This window comes from Synchiropus splendidus, chromosome 3 (assembly GCF_027744825.2).
Source record: "Synchiropus splendidus isolate RoL2022-P1 chromosome 3, RoL_Sspl_1.0, whole genome shotgun sequence".
Classification (NCBI taxonomy): domain Eukaryota; kingdom Metazoa; phylum Chordata; class Actinopteri; order Syngnathiformes; family Callionymidae; genus Synchiropus; species Synchiropus splendidus.
Window position 1 is genome coordinate 10,476,680 of NC_071336.1, and position 19,383 is coordinate 10,496,062.

The 19,383-nt window shown below is 41.3% G+C and overlaps 3 protein-coding genes across 6 annotated transcripts in view; all 3 read right to left on the reverse strand.

The window, feature by feature from the left end:
• Positions 1 to 510: 510 nt before the first annotated feature.
• Positions 511 to 5,109, reverse strand: fcer1g (Fc epsilon receptor IgFc epsilon receptor Ig). The gene is made up of 5 exons (XM_053860823.1): positions 4,926 to 5,109; positions 2,972 to 3,063; positions 2,641 to 2,706; positions 1,108 to 1,125; positions 511 to 1,029 (listed from the first exon to the last, which is right to left on the reverse strand). Exons 1-5 carry the CDS (start codon positions 4,990 to 4,992, stop codon positions 976 to 978), a joined length of 297 nt encoding a protein of 98 aa, XP_053716798.1. The 5' UTR covers positions 4,993 to 5,109; the 3' UTR covers positions 511 to 975.
• Positions 5,110 to 5,271: 162 nt separating this feature from the next.
• Positions 5,272 to 12,245, reverse strand: ndufs2 (NADH:ubiquinone oxidoreductase core subunit S2). Its single transcript, XM_053860822.1, has 14 exons — positions 12,081 to 12,245; positions 11,360 to 11,463; positions 10,891 to 11,081; positions 10,655 to 10,775; positions 9,182 to 9,294; positions 9,021 to 9,095; positions 8,032 to 8,109; positions 7,866 to 7,951; positions 7,668 to 7,787; positions 7,304 to 7,433; positions 7,128 to 7,223; positions 6,904 to 6,987; positions 5,482 to 5,539; positions 5,272 to 5,410 (listed from the first exon to the last, which is right to left on the reverse strand). The coding sequence occupies exons 1-14, from the start codon at positions 12,185 to 12,187 to the stop codon at positions 5,373 to 5,375; spliced, it is 1,401 nt and encodes a 466-aa protein (XP_053716797.1). The 5' UTR covers positions 12,188 to 12,245; the 3' UTR covers positions 5,272 to 5,372.
• Positions 12,246 to 12,964: 719 nt separating this feature from the next.
• kirrel1a (kirre like nephrin family adhesion molecule 1a) overlaps positions 12,965 to 19,383 on the reverse strand; it is a 35,724-nt gene continuing 29,305 nt past the window's right edge. Inside the window, exons 11-15 of one of the 4 annotated variants that reach the window (XM_053859741.1) lie at positions 18,835 to 19,051; positions 18,229 to 18,333; positions 17,430 to 17,557; positions 17,112 to 17,225; positions 12,965 to 15,119 (exon numbers count right to left, since the gene is read on the reverse strand). In XM_053859741.1, coding sequence (XP_053715716.1) covers positions 14,454 to 15,119; positions 17,112 to 17,225; positions 17,430 to 17,557; positions 18,229 to 18,333; positions 18,835 to 19,051 — 1,230 coding nt within the window. In that variant the 3' untranslated portion in view covers positions 12,965 to 14,453. Of the gene's footprint in view, positions 15,120 to 17,111; positions 17,226 to 17,429; positions 17,558 to 18,225; positions 18,334 to 18,834; positions 19,052 to 19,383 lie in introns of all 4 variants that reach the window. The other 3 variants (XM_053859743.1, XM_053859740.1, XM_053859742.1) reach the window with 3 other exon arrangements.

The following is a 19,383-nucleotide window of genomic DNA, read 5'->3' on the forward strand; positions in this document are numbered from 1 at the left end:
AACACATACCTTGCTTCAGAGGGATCCCGGAGAATATTATAAAAAATGACAAATAAAAATAAAAAACTGGGCGGAAAACATATCTGACAACTGTTAGATGACTGAGAACCACTGCGTTACAAAACACTGAGGTCGAATTTGAAAGAGAGAAAAGGGGAACACATACCTTGCTTCAGAGGGATTCCGGAGAATATTATAAAAATGACAAATAAAAATAAAAAATAAATAAATAACCAATAGAGAATCCATACAGCAGTACGGATTCAAGCGTAGAAACAGCACCACAGAGCTCATATTACACTCACACTTGCTTAAGGACAAAGTCTTCACACGTCCTTTGTCTTTCAATAGAATAGTGGCGATACCTGCATTCATTCAAACCAGTCCAGAGAGTACTGACATGATGAACCTCATTTCACAAACCCCATTACTCACGACTACAGAAAGACATCCTGTCCCAAGATGGCAGGAGAAAATTCAAATCAACAAAAAAAAGAAGAAAAAGAAACATCCAGAAACAGAAATTTTATTTCAATTCCAAGTGATGGTTCACATTACATGATCTAAATCAGCACAAGGAACTTTTTACGAATAAAAACTTGGTTTGTGAGGCGAGATTTTGAAGGCTCTTGAAAAGACAGATGAAAGGATCAGGTGATGTTAAAAGAAAACAGAGCCAGATATTATGATACTGAATTGAGGACAACATATTTGTTGAAATGTATAATAACAGATGGATGCTAAAAACAGTAGATCCAATGGCATTCTGAGGACTTTTGCAGTGTAAAAGCATAATGGTTACTTAAACGTTCAGCAAAGAGTAACTTTAACTTCACATTTCTTTCAATTTCTTCACTTCCCTCTGTTCGACATTTCTTAACTTCCCGTGAGTTCTATACAAAGCGACAGCTTCAATTCAGGGTATTTCAAGAGCAGACAGACTGTTTTGCAAAGCGCTTGGTTCCGATTACGCTGTCACTTCTTCAAGCCAATTACTTCATAGGTATCCACAGGCCGAGGGTTCAAATCCTGTGAGAAAGAGATCCGACAAATGACGACATATTCTGAAGTAAGACACATAAATTACCCCATAGTCCCCCAACCTACCGTGTAGATGCTTTCAGACTGCAGAAGAGAAAAGTAGAGATGTGTTAAAAGAAATTCACAATTCAAGAGCGTCTCATCATCATTGGATCCACAGATTTAATATGCAGTATCGTGGCAATAGCGTAGACTGATTTGTTTTTGGAGCTGGTACTTTGAGGTTTCATTAGTAGACATGAGAACATGGAGACTTGGTGGAGGAGTGACGTGGTACAACAGAGTGTGAGGAAAAAGATGGAAGGAAAGAAATTGTGAGATAAGCAGAGAGAAAAAAAGAACAGGGAAGGAAGTGCGTTACCAAGTGAAGAAGAAGATGAAAGAGTACTCCAAGATTCTCACGAATGTATCCGGTATTTCATGAAATTTGCAAGGAGGATGTGAGGGTGGTTCTTAGGAGGATGAAACGTGGGAAGGCAACATCTTGGTGTCAGTGTGGAAGTCTTTAGGAGAGCAGGTAAGGAACTTTCCGACCAAGTGTTCAATGTAATCTGTAAGACTGAGCGGATGCCTGAGCGGGAAGAGTGTCCTGGTGCTGATGTATGAGAAAGTCAGGAGCATCGGAGAAGTACGCAAAGGTTGCACAGGACATGGATGAGTTCTGTAGTAGTGATAGAGGGAATCAAGGAGCATAGGGTTAAATCAGAGGTGAGCTCTCAGCCCATTCTTGTTTGCTATTGTGACACACAAATTAAGACATGAGGTGAGGGAGGAGCCTCCATGGACTATGATGTTTACTGACAATATAGTGATCTGAAATGAGTCAAAGAGGAGGTGGGGAGAGGAGGAATGAAGCTCAGCAGAAGCAATACACAATGCATTTGTGTGAAAAGAGAGAGACAGGAGGGTTGGTGAAGTAGCAGGGAGTAGGGGAAATGAAAACCTACCCAGGGCCAGTCATTCAGTGTGATGGACAGAGATTAAAAGAGGTGAAGAGAAGAGGGCAGGCAGGGTGAGCCAAGTGGAGACAACTATGAGGTGTGATCTGAGACAGAAAGGCAGCAGCTCGAGTGAAAGGGGATCTCAATAGGACAGTAGTGAGACCTGCCATGATCTATGATTTAAGAAATTGACATCTATTTCTATATTTTGTTGATCACATTAAATGTTTGCAGTATTTCCCAGTAATAACAACACATAAATAACAGTGATGTGCAATTAATTTTTCCCATAATTAATCAAAAATGAACACAACTTTTTTCCATCCAAGGTGTTTTTTGTTTACAATTTGACTGACAGGAATGGGCGCCATCTTCAGCTGTAACGCAGATGTTTTTGGTAAAACGTGCCGGAAGACAGGAAAAGCAATTTATTTGAGATTGCATAAAATAAAATTTCGCATTTAGTTTATCCTCTTTGAAGAAAGTCTGAGCCCATGCATCTACAGCTCATCAAATCTGAACTGTATTGTGACACTTTTTAAGTTTCTAAGAAATCACAAACAAACAAATCTTTCTTTTTTTTAATAAATAGAATAGTGTAAATAAATAGCATGGAAAGGGATTGGGCAATTCAGTGCAGAAATTCGAGCCATCTTACCGCAGCCTTTCCCTTTGCCTTTGGTTTTGGTTTCCGGGCAGCCATTTCTTTCCGAGCGCTAACGATCTGTATTCAGAGAAAATACTATTATTGAGCAGTGTTTTTATTATTTTACTGGGGTAACAACGTCTTGTAAAAATGTGTCTCATAAAAGTCAACCCAAAAATACAGGCTGTGGAATAATTTCCATTCACAGCTCTCAGTTAATATGTTCTCAAATCTTTCCGTACGCAGATGACGCAGTGATCTCTCCCTGTACGTTCAATTGAAAGCTGCGTCACCATCTCAAAAAGTGGAAATATTTGACGAACTTGAAGTCCCTCTGACGAACCTTAAGCCTGCAGTAGAGGATGGTCAGCACAAGTCCGTAGAGAAAGAGAATCCCGTCCAGAACATAGCAGATCTCTGGTTCATCAAGAGCCGCTACGGACAAAACAAAGACAAAAAAATCAGCCACGAGATATCTGGACTATCCCTAGCCTGATTCACTGACCTATGATATAGTGACTTTTGTTTTTTGATCACCCTGTAAACATGGAGCATCATATGTAGCGTTTCCTATGCGCTTAACTATGTTTTAAGTCCTGATTTGGTTCAGTGTCACATGGCAGTCCACACAAAAAAGAAATGAATAAACTGAAACAACAAAAAATAGAGGACAACTACTGGATAATATAATGTTGATGAAGTGTTAATATGTTTGCTTGAGACAAACATTTGTGTTATTATTATATTATTATTGTAAGTGAAAGAGAGAGTGAGGCATTACTATGAAAGTGCGCAATGTTTGGCAAATTTATGTTGCGTCATTCTTCATAACATCGACCAAATATCAGATGATCACCTTTTTTTAAACACCAAATGTTCTATTACTATTTTATTAATAATAAGCACCTGCATTTTCTTCCATATATGCAAGTACATACATAGTAATAAACTGTTTTCATTTCATTTATCTAAATTCACGAAAACAAAATTGTATTCCAGTAGAAACTGTTGTTATAAAAACTACATTTAGAACTAAAGATAGCCATTTGTTAACTTGTGAACGTTTGTTTCTTCGATTCATTTAATTGATTTTTTTTTTCAGGTAAATAACTCTTTAAATGAAACAATAAATATTCATGTGATGTGAAAAAATCATCACGAATGAATTTACTTTTTTATATGATTGGAACAAAATGGAAACAATGCTGTCAATGACCTGGCACATCAACTTGACGTCATTTACTGCTTCTTGAATTTCACAAATTATGATCACATGGTCTTAGTAACTCGATACTTCCTTGTCCACGATCTTGAGAAATTAATTTCAACAAGTCTAATCGTGGTTTGATGACTCGTGATGTATTATCTTGACCAGCATCAACTGCAGTTTCCGTTTCGGTTGTCAGCTCGCATGCAAGTTGTGCAACTACTCCGTCACTAAAAAAGTTACTTATTTCACCTCGATTTCTTCACTCAGAGTTTGAGGATGATTTTGGACCAAAAGTCTACAGTCCAGAGCGGTCAACATCTAGAATATATCTAATGACTTCATAAGACTTGGTGCTTTGCCAAATCAGGCCTCAACTCTGACTTATGACGCAGACAATAGTCAGTGTCCGATTTCGTCCAATGCGGTCGTATCGGCTTATTCAAGCAGTCCTCACCCGAGTGTAAAGCAGTCGAAATAAAGGATTGTCTGTGGTGTAGATGAGCCAATGTGCTCTAGCCATGAAATCATACAGCTTAGATGTGGCACTGTCGCAGTGACCCACTTGCTGTGCATCACATTTTTGATCAAGTCATGACAAAAAATACCTTTGAAGAGATTCAAATCCTTCAAGCACCGACTCAAGCTTATCAATGTCATTGTTTGAATGCTGACTGGGCACAGGCAAGTTGACTTGCCCATATGAGACAAAGGAATATCAGAGGGCAGCTTGCTTTCGTTCCTTAATTGACTTTCATTCAGTTCCAAATCGCCATCTCAGATGTGACAGGCTTCTCAGCTCTGATGTACGATTTTGTGTCACTAGAAACTGTTTCAGAATCTGGACAACTGCAAACACAAAATACATATTTAATTATTGACGTATAACACAGCAGTATCGCACGGCTGTGCGCAGTTTTTACGGAAGTGTCTTCATGCTATTCTTCTATCACACAGGAAGTAAAGCGTTGATGAAGACGGATGCTACCACTGAAATTCCCTTTGGGTGAAAGAAAATCACCACAAATGACAAACTCGAACTCTTTTTTTCCCCAAATTTTATCTGCCTCATTAAAAGCCCGGAACTCACCAACTCTTCCAAAGCACATCCACAGAGGAACGGCCAGAAGCGCCAGGCTCTTGGAGCGAGGCACCATGTCGATGGGGTCCAAATACAACGAGTGGCAGGAGAACAAAGTATGATGGTTCAACTACAAGCGTCTGCCTGCTCATCAAAACCGGAGTGTCATTATACCTCACCGCCCAGAGGGGAAGTTGTGGTCAGAGTGTGAGGTCCACTTGTCCCTGATCTCATCAGACCACTCCTCCTTTCTCTGAGTAAGATGAAACCAGAGAAACAACCAGAGTCGCAGCTTTTCTGCTTCACACGCAAATTCTATGAATCCCTTACACTTGAAGAAAAAAAAACGTCAGAATTGAAGGAGATAAAATATTTATTAGCATGATTTTAGGCATTGTACATCAGCTGATCTCAAGTCACTACAGCAAAACGCAGAAAGGACAATGAATCTTCACGTCAACGGTCGACTTCACCAAACACAATGTCCTGTGTACCTGTCAGAGGAAAAATGGTTATTTCTCTTGTCAGGAAACATAAATTTGATCTCCACTGAATCTTCACTTACCAATAATGGCCACCACATCTGCGAGCATGTGTCCTTGGGCCATCTTATCCAGACCAGCCTGAAAACAATGACAGTGAAATGACAAGGTTAAGACAAGGAGAATACAAACTCGGAGGCAGAAAATTAAGACGGAAGTGGAAACACCACAATAAATAGAAGACGGAAGTGACCAAAGTTATAATCACATAAAGTCAACAAAACAGTGAAGAGCATCAGGAAATTTACAAGAGGCCACATTGTTAGGATTAGACATGTGATCTCATGCTGACAAGAAGATATAAATACAGATGTAAATAGACAGAGAAATGGATACACAATCTAGTCACGACAAAAACATGTAAGGGTGTGTGAGGCAATGGCCAAAATCACCATAAACCAGTGACTAAAATGGTATAAACAGAAGTCCCCTCACACAAGACAGAAAGTGAACACAGCATTTTGAGGAACAGCAGTTCCGCAATGAGAAACAAGAGACAGCTTCTATTATATGGAATACAGTTAATTCTTGCAACTGTTCCACTTGAACTTTTTTTATACATAGATGGCAAATAAAAGGGATAGTCCTGCGAATTGACCTTTATATTGCTTTCTCTGCAGTAGTTCGACTGTTTTTCAAAAACATTTTTTGCCAACTGAAATTTACAAATGCAACAAATGATTTCACAATGTATTGTAGTGATAACAATAATGCACAAAAGGGCTGAACGTTTTGCATTCTGGCTCAGCTTGTTCCTCACTCGGACAGATAGTCCATCCTCATTGAAGCTGAGGTGACCAAACTCACGCACCATCCTTCCCTCATTTATGATTATGCATGCATGTATGTATGTATGTATGTATGTATATTTTGCATAGAAATGTCTTTTGTCTGATAGAAACAACCCAGATATACAGACTACAATGTTTAAAAATACTGTAATTAAAGCGTCTACACAGTAATGTCTTTCCATTTGGATGTCTTTTTAAAATGCACACCCGTCTTGTTCAGTGGACTAGAGGCGGTGGTACGGCTGGTAAAATCTAAGAGACATGTTATTTCAGGAAATGGCTGGGAATCACATCAGGCAGAATAACTGCAGAAAGTAAAACACGATATTCATGAGCTTATTGCCTGAAGTTAAAACACACACTACTCTAACAGTTTGTTTATGCAACTGTAAAGACAGTTTTAGCCTAAAAATAAATAGCTGCCTTTGACAACATGAGAGCGGATGAGAAGGAAGGAGGCGGCGTAAGATTGTGAGCACAATTTAAAAAACATATTTAATGAACCAAAAGTAGCCCGGAGGACTAGCCTTTAAACAAGCTGAATAATTAACGAGAGTGTGTGTGTGTGTGTGTGTGTGTGTGTGTGTGTGTGTGTGCGTGTGTGCGTGTGTGCGTTAATATTTCATGACAGTATGTGAAGTTTGAAGTGCTCACCAAATGAGCGAAGCCAGGAGCTTTGATCTTGCAGCGATAGGGTCTGCTGGAACCGTCCGACACCAGATACACACCAAACTCACCCTGGAAGCAAACACACAGGGAAGATTTTAAAATCTCAACAAACCCCTCGAGCTATCCGCATGCTTCTATTCTGCCTAATAGAACTCTTCTCCAAACAAGAGGAGATCACAAATTTCAGTTGGTGGTGGACAGCGGCTCACCTTGGGCGCCTCCACAGCCGTGTAAGTAGCCCCAGGAGGAACCTGGTAACCCTCCGTGTACAGTTTAAAGTGGTGAATCAGGGACTCCATGGACATCTAGTACAAAACAAAACACAAGCATGATTCACTTGTGCCATTCATGACAACATATGTCCAAACTTCTCTCCTCAGCGCACCTTCATCTCAGACCTCTTGGGAGGAGCCACTTTGGCATCATCCACCTTGATCTCTCCCTCTGGCATCTTGTTGAGGGCCTGGAGCATGATCCTCAGAGATTGCCTCATCTCTTCTACTCGGCACAGATACCTACACACAAACCGAGAGACAGCATGTTAAGGCTCCAAATATATGGAGCACATTCATGCCAAGAGTTCCAGTCACATGTGAGCAGGTATTTAACCATTCATAACCGAAGCACCGATGATGATGATAAATGGATGAATTGCCATGGAATGGGCTCTTTTCTTGGAAGCTCATCAGTCACATGAATTATTTTTCGTCCACCAGGAAGTGATGTCATTGTATAAGATTGAAGCTCACCTATCATAACAATCTCCGTTGCTTCCGATAGGAACATCAAACTCCACCTCAGCATACTTGTCATAGGGCTGACTCTTCCTCAGGTCCCACTTGATCCCAGAGCCTCTGAGCATCACACCACTACACGACAACAACAGCAGCAGCAATGTTTGTATTTGAGTATCAACCCAACCAAAAGGCAGACAGAAAAGCTGTTACCTAAATCCGTAGTTGAGCGCTTCCTCAGCTGTGACAACACCAATATCAACGGTGCGGTTCTTCCAGATGCGGTTGTTGGTCAACATCTGCACAGACAGACGCTTAACATTGAGATTGAAGTAACAGCATCAAGAGGAACCAGGGTGTTCTGGAGTCAGTGACGCACCTCCTCCACTTCATCAATTCTGAGGGAGAAATTCTTGCACCACTCATAGATGTCATCCATCAGGCCCAGCGGCAAATCCTGGAAACACAGTCATGCGAGCACTTCAGGGAATGCATCCATCACCATGAATATCACTCATCGAGACCACCATCTTCTGTACACGAAATGCTCTTTCAGGAAGGGATGGGACCGATCCAATACACTATCTATGTCACGCTCTTTAATATTTTCAATGAGGTGCAGAGTAACGACACACACCTCTGTTCATGAAATCCATTCCACCATATAGCATATGAGCATTTAGCACTCAAGGATAAAACTCTTACCAACACGTAGGCATGTGCCATTACAGTACCTCAGTGTAGAGGAGCGCTGTATTTACCGTACATGTGAGTCAGTTGAAATCCCAACAGCTCAGCTAGACGTCACGTCTGACGTTTTACCTTCTAAATAATAATAATAAATTGCATCATTAAATGAGTCAAATACACACACTTTTCTTTTGGTTCAAATAAAGGCTGTAGGAGAAATCTTCATTTTAATGACGCTCTGAAGCAAGTCTATGTCATTTTCCTGCTTAGGTGAAGCATCATCTTGGATTTTACCAACACCATTCATCTCTCTTGGTTATAATACATTTAGACTGTGAATGCGAAAACCTCAGAGTTGCAAATTAGGATATTGTTGTGAACCTAGTTTTCTGGTTTTAATACCGTACTTGCATCAGGTTGCCCTTTCGTATACACAATCAGCATTAATAATGACTTGCAACAGGAATAATGCATGCATCGGGATTCAAAGTAAAAAAATGTGGTCATGCATCCCAGGATGATTAAATAAGACCTTCAGAAATACAAAAGACATGTATGAGTCAGCAACTTTGATTGACACAAGACATACCACAGAGGAAAAACACCTGAAAAACAACCGTGACAGACTCAGTTCACTTCACTAATTTAAAAATAAACACATATTCACTCGGCTCCCACCTGATGAACTCCGCCCGGCCGCACATATGCAGCGTGCATTCTAGCTCCAGACACTCGCTCATAAAACTCAAACATCTGCAGAGAAAGAAAAAGAATTCATGTTCATGAGACTTCATGAATTATTAAATACAAGTTGACAAAAAAATGTTTTAATTCCTTACCTTCTCTCGTTCCTCAAACATCCAGAAGAAAGGAGTCATTGCGCCAATGTCCAGGGCATGTGTAGTGACTGCCATGATGTGGTTGAGGATGCGAGTAAGCTCTCCATACAGAACTAGAAGATGAAAGAGTGTACGAGGAAAAAAAATGCACATTTAAATGCATTTATCTTTGCAATTAAAATTTCACCTCTTAAGTAAAACCAATGTTGCAAAGAACACAAAGCAATGACAAGAAACACTTGACAGAGGAGGACTAACGTGAATGCTAAAGGAAAAAGGCTCAGATTAATAAAAACTGGTTTGTAATTGTGTTTCATAAGTGAACTCCAGGCCTGGGAAATAGCAGAGATGCATCGTATAGCCAGGATAGCGGGCTGGAGACACCCAAGCCGCACCTCGACACCATCGCTCGACACACGTTGCCGTGTTCATGGCATAAACAAGATCTGAATCGCAGGATGTGAGACCATATAGCTGTCGCACATGTTAGCTAAGCTAACGGCAAAGTAGGTCATCTCTCTTCACTCATCAGAGACTGATTTGGAGTTGACTGAATGTTTTTGAACATGTGGTTTTAATCAAATTATTCTGCTTCACAGGTATAACCTTGCAAAAGGGAAGGTGGTCGTTGTTTTCATTACTATCTGCTTATGCACACCAATACATACAATATGCAAAAAACAGAGCAGTAACATGAAATGAAATAAAGGTCAGAGAGGTACTATCAGTCTGTGTTCTTGATGTAATCCCTTGCTCTTTTCATTTTGACACGACGACTCCTGTTCCTGAAATGTGGATTGCTATACGAGTAGTTCTAAACTTGCCAGGTCCGGTGTCGCAAGGATAACAATTAGTAGCTCAGGAGCTTGGATTATACATCAGGTCACAGCGGAAAACGTGGTCATCGTGGAACACGAGTGTATGGACAATTTCCGCATGACCAAGACATCGCTTTACGGCTCTGAGCGAAGAACTTTCAGATTGACGGACATAGGACAAACATGAGGGCACGATCTACATAATGAAAAAGGTAGCAGCGGTTGAGATCGCATCAGCGTGTCCGTGTGGATGACAGAAACAACTTTATTGAAAAGACCACAGAAAACGATCGGATAAGAAAATGTGTGGCTCCATGGGCATGGGACCTTACAGGCCAAACATTTCAACACGGCATGTGCCTGTGGAAAGTCGACCCCAGTTGGTGATGTACAAATGTCAGACTTCAAATCAATAGGAATACTAGCAATTGATGGGATATATCTATGAAAAAAGACAGCTTTGCCAAAGGGGAAATTCAGATTTTGAACAACTGGAAATGTTGCCAAATACAGTGCAAACATTTTTTTTCCTTTCAGAAAAAGGTTTGAAAATAAAGGTTTGCCTCAAAAATTCAACTTGTGTTTCTGAATTGTTGAGCATGTTTCTGAACTCATCTGTGATACCTTCCAAAGATGTACAAGTTTTAGTCAGTACCTCTAATCCACTGTGCTCTCTCTGGGGCCTGGATGTTGAGAAGCTTCTCCACAGCCAAGGAGTAAGCCTGCTCATTGCACATCATGGAAACATAGTCCAAACGGTCGAAGTACGGCAGGGCCTGCAATTCACATGGAGAAAGGAAGACATGTTCATTAGGGAACTTCCACACCTGCCATCACCTGCCACATGATTCCACTATGACAACATGAATTGTGCTGTGGACTGTGAGGTACCTGCAGGTAGGTCTTATACTCAATGAGCTTCTCCGTGCCGCGGTGCAGAAGGCCGATGTGAGGGTCACATTTCTTGACAGACTCACCACTGAGCTCCATCACCAACCGCAGCACACCATGGGCAGCTGGGTGCTGAGGGCCAAAGTTGATGGTCAAGTTGGACACTTCTTTCTCCATAGGCGCATCTTTGTCTGGAGGAGCAAATGATAGAATCCAAAATGAGTCAAAAAAACCCAACTCCAAATAAAATAAAGCAAACGTGTGTTCAGGTTCTGTTTTTTTTCAATACAAGTGAGTAAATGTGTGCATACATCAGCGTAAGTTCATATTGAGCGTCAGTTATTAGTGGTTAAGGGTTGTGTAAGTAGGCATCAACTCGGTGCCAAACATGTAATTACATATTTGACGTTCAAGTGTGTCATGACACATTAATGCAAAAATCAGATCCATTTCCAAATGCCCAAGTTACCATTCCATGGAGGGGGCTTCCAGTTCTTATTTTCAGCCGTAGGATACATCACTGCGCCAGCGTAATGCTCCATCCATTCTGGATCTGGCTGCCATTGTTTCTGCCTTAAAATAGTAGATGAATTTGGATATAAGAACATTGCTCAAAAATGTAAGAAATAGTCATAGAAAGAAATAAGCAAATGCACTTTTACCCATCTCCTCATACTCATATATAATTTTATATTATGTCAACTCTCGTTATAACGAAACAGGATATTTCCATGAAACCCATGATGAACTACATACAGACATGGAAATGACACATAATATTTGTCACCTAATTATGGACTTGCCAAGTTCAATTTTCGACACAGCTATATTACACGACACATGACACTGCCAGCAGCAAGTAAAACAAACTATTGTGCTGCTCTTTACGCCACTAAAGAGGGTGATTTGACCTTAAAAGCCAGGTGACAGTTAGATAAACACGCGAGCAAGCACGGTAGGCTAATTGTCCAACAGCAATAACCAAATGCATTTGGACATTTTGTCATGATAGTCAACAAGCTACACCATAAAAAGGAGGAGTTTGATTTAATATCGACAGTGTGACGACGACATTCAGTGTCATAACAAAAAGAGGAGTCGGCATGTTAGCATCTCGGTGCTAAGGTGAGACAAACGGAGCTTTTGCACGAATAAATCAGCTGAGATCGGGCATTCCTGCACAAACTTACCTGTTCTGCAGCACACTACAGCCAGGGACTACTACACCTTTGTTCAATATTAATTTGGTTGAAGGACGTCCCAGTTTAGTAAGCGACCTCAACATCGTGGCCGCCATCTTGGTGGACGGGCGAACCACCTTTGCCAGATGACGTCATTAGCCTTCTTCTTTTCTGTTGTACATGGTGTGACGCCTGCCACCTTTCGGTGGCGGTGAATGCAGCGCATGCTTCTACTTGCAGTGTCTAAATGAAATTGCGATTTAAACGTTTTTGGGTCAAAAAATATCTTGTTGATAACACCTTATTTCCTTTCCCACCAGGGACCATGGCCTCTCTGGTCACACCTTATTTATTTATTTCTTAATTTATCACAAACATATATTCCTCTCCAACCTTCTGCACCCTATTCGTCACCTCCCTTGATCATTGCACATTACTCAGTGTGATGATTCTTAATTCTTGAAATGATCTGTTCTCACTACCTCTATTCCCTCCTTTACATACTTCCTACCTATCATCTACAGTCCTATCTTGTCTTAGTTCTCATGAGCTTCACTCCCCTTTTCGTTCATTATCGCAGAAGGTTGAGTCTCAATTTCTGAATTTTTATGTCATGGGCTCACCTATTTAAGCATTCAGAATTTTGATTTGTGAAGAGTGTTCAAGTTATGTGAAAATCTATCAAATATGTGGAGGTCATATCTCCATCTCCCTAGAATCTCCTCCAACTCATCTTTAGTCATCACTATAGATCACTATATGGTCAACAAACATCATAGTTCACAGAGACTCCTCCCTTAGCTCATCTCATACAACAATAGCCAACAAGAATAGGCTGGAGCTTGATCCCGGATGAAAGAACAAAAAAACAGAAGTACACAATTATGGTTTATTTAAAAAAAATGAACAGTGCTTTTATTAAGGTAATACTGTGGAAAAATAATTACATACAATTCTTTAAAAATATTGAGAAGAAAATGAAATAAAAAAAGATGGATAGGTTTGTCATCTTTGAACAGGATCCTCTGCTACGAAGAACAGTACAGGAACATAAAACGTTTCCTAAATTGAAAGACACATCAATAATAATAATTATAATAATACAGGATACAGTCCTACCAGAGGTATAAAAGTACTGGATTGTGATCAAAATGATATGGACATATACTGGAACTTACACACAGATATGCTGACACACACATGTACTGTATACACATGCATACAACAGTCCTGCTTACGCACACTGCATTCACACATCTGTACAAACACACTGTACAAATCAATGTGTGTGTGCCCACACACAAACATCCATACACACGCACACGCACACTCATGTCACTATAGTAGACAAGCCTTCATTAAAACTCTCCATACACATTCTCCTATAGCCGTTTTGGCAGACAGACAATGAGGAATGATTCAAAATGGAAATATACGACAAGTTCCCTTATAAGGCCACTCAGTTCTCAACCCAACGTCTGTGTGTTTTTCTCTCGGTCTCCATCACGCTTGGAGTCGGAGGTCAAAAAGGCTCTGGCCCGGGCAGTCGGGAGCCTCTCCAGCTCCTCCCCCTCCAGCCTGCTTGTACAGCAACAGTCGCCAACAGAAGGAGCTTCTACTGCATATACATGTTCTACTACGGTGAAAAACAACATGAACACTTGGCACTAGGTTTATTTATACATTGATATACTCTTGTGATGTCATAGAAAAAGGCCTGAACACACTCCATGTCCCACGAGCGATTCAGGTTGTTGGCACGACTCCTTCCCTCCGCTGGAAGCAAAAAGGCCCAAGAGCTATGTGCACTCAAACGTTTTGGTCCATAGACATTTAAATGTAGACAAAAATAATTCTGTAATGTTAAAAAATAGAATACAAAGCTCTGGTTTGGTGTGCAAATAAAAAGACATATAGGTGAAAAAGGGGAGGGGCCTTAAGCATTAATATTGGAGATGCAGTGCAAAAAATGACTCCCACCCCCCCACACTGACATGACACAGGGGCATTATGGGATACCGTGTGGAAATATGTGCTTGACGATGGTCGACTATGAGAACCCGCAAAACAAAACATTACAAAATGGCGGCTGGACTTCCCCTGGCTGAGGTCCTTCAGATCCGTTTACAACGAAAACTTAAAGTCTGTGGTTCTGAAGCTCTGCCTTCTTTTCCGCTCTTGATTGTGACTTGCACGGTCTGCTCTCACAGAGCTCTCGTTGACAATTCTAAAATTCTCTAAGATTCTAAAGTCACCTGGAATTTCCCCTCCTGGTTCAGTCTGTGAGGTTCCCACACTCCTCGTCCCGTGGGTCCTGTGGTATTTTCATTGGTGAGTAAATCTGCGGACGATAGATTCGATGACTTTTGTGGGGGGGAGATCTCACACGTGAGTCTGCATCCTCTGCGTGTGCCGGCTGTGGGAGTAGTCAGAGTGCTGTGAGGTGTAGGAGAAGCGAGTGGAACTTCCGTACTTCCCAAGTCCTGTGTCTGAGCCGGCTGGAGTTGGCCCCCCAGGACCGACTCCTACTCCAGGGGGAGCTCCAACTGCAGACCCCACGCCATACATTTCATAGGAGGGGCCGGCTTCCAGCGGCGCCAAGCTTGATGGGGCGAAACCCATGCGGTAGGTCTGGTAATGAGAGGGGTAGCCGTAATTGTCGTAGGCCAGCTGTGAAGCTGAGTCCAACAAGCTGCAGTCTCCGGGGAAGTCTCCGGCTGTAGGGGCAGGGTTTGTCGGGGGCTGCTGGTTCTGACCAGGACGTGTGAACGTGTTGAACTGGGCGTAGCTGATGTGGGACAGTCTGGAGGGAGGTCGGGGGTCGTAACAGGCCTGTGGTCTACCAGGGGATGTAAGGGGTCCAGGTGGGCCTGGCGCACCCCCACTGGCTGTAGCTCCAGAACCTCCGGCACTGCTGCTGAGGGATGCAGCGCCACCAGGTGTCCCGGTCGGGGAGCGATAGTCGGAGTAGTGCATGGTGGAGCGTGAAGCCGGGCGACCCTCGTCGTGCGTGGAGGCACGGACATTGTAGTAGCCGTTTGTTGGGTCCTAAGGGAAAGGCATAAATTGGAATTTAAACTGATTCATGTGGAGCACAATTACGTAAAAACAACAAATTATTGATTCATCATTGTGAAAAAAAGAGCCACAAAACTCATAATATTCTGAAATGTGCCACATTGCTTAAGACCAACCTGAAAAAAAAAGAGTTCCAGTGACATTTCTATTGTTTCAACTTGTCAGCGACAGGCACTGTTTGGACAAGCCCCTGGTAAATCTACAGGCCAGCGCCACCTCTGATATCTGTGATCTGTTATTTTGTCATGAGCTTTGGTGTGATATTGGCTTCAGCGGTGACCCCTCAAAGGTCATGCAGAGACCCCCGACATGATCTGAACACTGAGTTTCCGGCTTTTCCTGCTATTGTTACAGTGTTTGTGCTGCAGGCGGCAGGATCCAGAGAGGAGAACCAGCCGGCTGCCGATCCTCCCGGGTTAGATTCTCAGCAATCCCAGGCAGTGCTCTAGTTGGAGGGCAGCTGTATTTGCACTCACAAAATATTCATGGCAAGACTCAGCAGAGCGTTTTTGGCAACATAATGCGAGAAATTACAATCATCTCCTCAGTCTAACCTACAGTGTCAAAATATATGAATTATTCACAGCTGCAGAGAACCCTTGTTGTGTTTCTGAAAACCTTTGTTTGGTTTTAAATGCTCTCTTGAGCTCAAAGAGTGTAGAAGTTTTAGACTCGTACTTTTAAATGTCATGTTTTAAAACAGTTGAGTGGCTTACTACACAAACTAACAGGCTTGGATGTAATTGATAGCAACACCCAGATATCATGATATTTAGGACTAAAATAACTTTGTTTTTTCGTTATCGTTCCCTCTATTCTGAAGATAGAAGGTTTAAGGCCTCCATCCATGGATCCAATGGCGCAGCAAAGTACAGAAAATAACACTGAATTCCATCTATTAGTGACTCAGAAAGCTATGATGCTTATTTAGTCATGTGACATGGTGACCTGCAGCAAGACAGCCTGGGTCAGATCTTCTGGAAGACTTGCTGTATGAGAATGAGAAAAATATGAAACATCAGAATGAAACACGCCAGATGAGTGTTGCTCATGGTGACCTGAATGTTTAATGTGGTAGCAAAGAGACTGAACTACGTCTGGAGAGAAAAAGGTCACAGTTCCACCAGCAGCCTCTAGAGGTAGCAAAGGCACTGAATCTACGTTCAAGCGTGGATTTCATAATTATGCCTTTGTTCTGCAGATGCTCAAAGCAGAACGTGGTCATGATGGAAATCATGAGTGGAATATAGTTGGTGCAATAAAATGTATCTCTCTTGAAACGTACTGCTGCACTTGTGTATCACTCCCCGTATAAAATAATGAAGTCATAATGCAGCAAAAATGTATTTATTTGGAAAGGTACAGCAGTTCAACAGTACCAACTGCATTTCCAACTTTCAAGTTAAAGTGAATGGACAACCCATTTCTGCCACCAATGATGCTATTAGTGCTTTGCATTTTTAAATAGACTGTGGTTAACCACAGAATTTTAGTGAAACTCTCTCCACATCGCACCGTTAGCTTTTAATATTTATATTTGTCCTTTTTTAGTCTTCAGACAGGAAGTTTGGAATTTTTCATCAGATTGCTTGAATTATAAATAAATACCACATCTAAGAGTGGTGAGGGGTTTTAAGGGTGGAGTTTCCTCTCAGTACTGAGGTGAAGTACAAGTACATAACTTTCAATTTCTGTTCATTAGTATTAATGTATAAATATTCTCATGTGAGGGCTCGTGAACACATTAATTTGTTTTACAGGAACATTAATTCAAATATTTATTGACAATCACACATAATGTTTTGGCTTTTTAGTATGTATGACGTTAATATGGAAAACATGACGTTTTATGTGAGTTCACACGATGATATAATAGATATGAAAGCATTGTTCCATAATGCAAGGGGGGAAAAAACTGCAAGGGGCTATCACAAACTAAAAGGTCTTTTCACAGTCTCTCACCTTTAGATCGTACTCTTGGCGAGCGTCCAGCGTGTCGCTGCGGAGGTCGGACTTCAACTCAATGTCGTCTTTAAAAGGCTGATTGGAAGGAGAGAAGGAGACAGAGGGGAGAAACTAAACCGTCAAACAACAGAAAAAAACAAAGATAAGAAAAATAAATACAATGAAACAAATTTAAAACAGAAGAGGGAAGAAGACGACAGAGAAAATGAAATTAATAGTGTTAAAAGGAATGGAAGGGAGAAGTTATTTAAATACTCTGGTGTTGTCTTAGGAGTCTAGCGGCTGTGTAAACACTAACAACCCTAGGCGGCTTACCGAGTACATGGCTTTGACCATTCGCGAGGCGGTGGACACGCTGCCAGAGTCCTCCTCCAAGCTGTGAGTCTCCTTGTTGATGGTCTCCACCTTGATGTCGGGTTTACCCAGCGTGACTCCGCGCCGACCTGGAAGCAAAACACAGCCAGGTTGAACACAGCTGGACACATACACACAAATCGTGCAAGTGTTTTCCTAAGTTCAGAGGTGAACTGCATCCATGTGTTGCAGGAGGAAGTGGATGCTGAAAAACTCCATTAAAAACAGTCAACGTGACGCCACGTGGAGAACAGCGCATTTGCTTCATTCAACCAGAAAGATTTGCTTTACTTAGCCAGCTTCTTCCATTATCGCTTGCAAGGCAAGATATTTCTGGAATAACCTATAGAGAAGACTGAAGGTTGCCACAGCAGCTTAACTTTGCAGCAGTGACATCAGATGACATGAAGGTGTTAAGATTTTAAACTGCTAGTACAATGTACACAAGTGACGTTCCAATATCATTCAAGTTTTCTAATTAGTACTTACAGTACTAAAGGTTCCGAAAATTAAAAACAAAATGTCAATAATGTTAATAATGAACTCCGAGAATCGGGCACCGAAACAAGAAGAGAAGGGAAATAAATGAATATGACCATTCTCTTTGAAACAACTGTGAGTACTACTTCAATGAAATACGAGTAATTCTGTTTACTTAAAGCTCAAGACCAGGGCGAAAACAGACGTATACTTTACTGATTATAACTGAACAATTTGAAAACCCACGGAAAACATCAAGAAAACCAGTAGGACTCACTGCCTTTGCGCTGTCTGTAAAAGATAAGAACCAGCACCAGCAGGAAAATGAAGAGTAGGACGGTGGATACCACTGTTCCCGCGGCAATGATGCCCACTGGGACCTCCTCTGAAAGCAGATGGGTAATACAAATCGAGACACTAGAAACTTACACAAACATGACTGAATCACAAGAAACACAACTCTCATATCGATCAAAGACCAAAAATTGAACTTTTCAATGTTTACTTAGACAATATTACATCTCTTCTTTCAGCCAAATGAAATATTAGTCTACAGTGAACTACAACTTGTGCTTTTACTGCGTTATGTGATATAAAACTCACGACTGACTAAAGTTTTCTTGCATAATAAACTGTAAAGATCAACATTTTTACTTGGGAATGTAGAAATGAAGGACAGGCCCAAGCATAGAATTAGAGCAACATAGTGCAAAGGGTGGCATGGTGGACATATAAGAAGGGTTAAAAGGAGAATATCTATTTTCACAAGAAACATCCAAATAATAGCAATTTCCTTCCACCGAGCAAAGCTACACCATGCCTGACATTTTGCGTCACTATCCAATACTGTGAAAACGCATTGATTATATCAACATCTAAAACACACCAGTCTCTTCTAAAGAGATGATCATGGTTCCAGGACCGAAGGCGTTCCATGCCGTGCAGTTGTAGGTAGACAGAAAATCAGACTCCATCACGTTGTTGATAGTGAGGGTGGAGAGGACGCCACCTCCCTCTGCTGACGGTTTGCTCTGCTCCACCGTGTATCTTTCCAGCAGCGTACCTTTCTCCTTCTCCCACACGTTTTCCTTCCACGCCCACACCTGAGCACACACACACCACTCATTAATGAGTCATAACAGACTCAAAACAAAGAAAATAATATGTCAGACATCATTTCCATGATGGCTTTTACTGAATCATTCTAGCCAGCAAAAAGTCTTTAGAAAGATCTAGAATTTTGGGAAACACATAAATGACACACGTCCATTACAGCATAGACGCATAGAAACATGAAGGGAGTATACAATGAGTAGAAAGTAAGGCGTAGATTTTGGAAAAGAGGACCAGAAAAATGCATTCTTGTGATCTATTACCCATTAGTGCATTATTAAATGGTCAAACCCATGGACTTAAGGGGAAAACATTTTCAGCA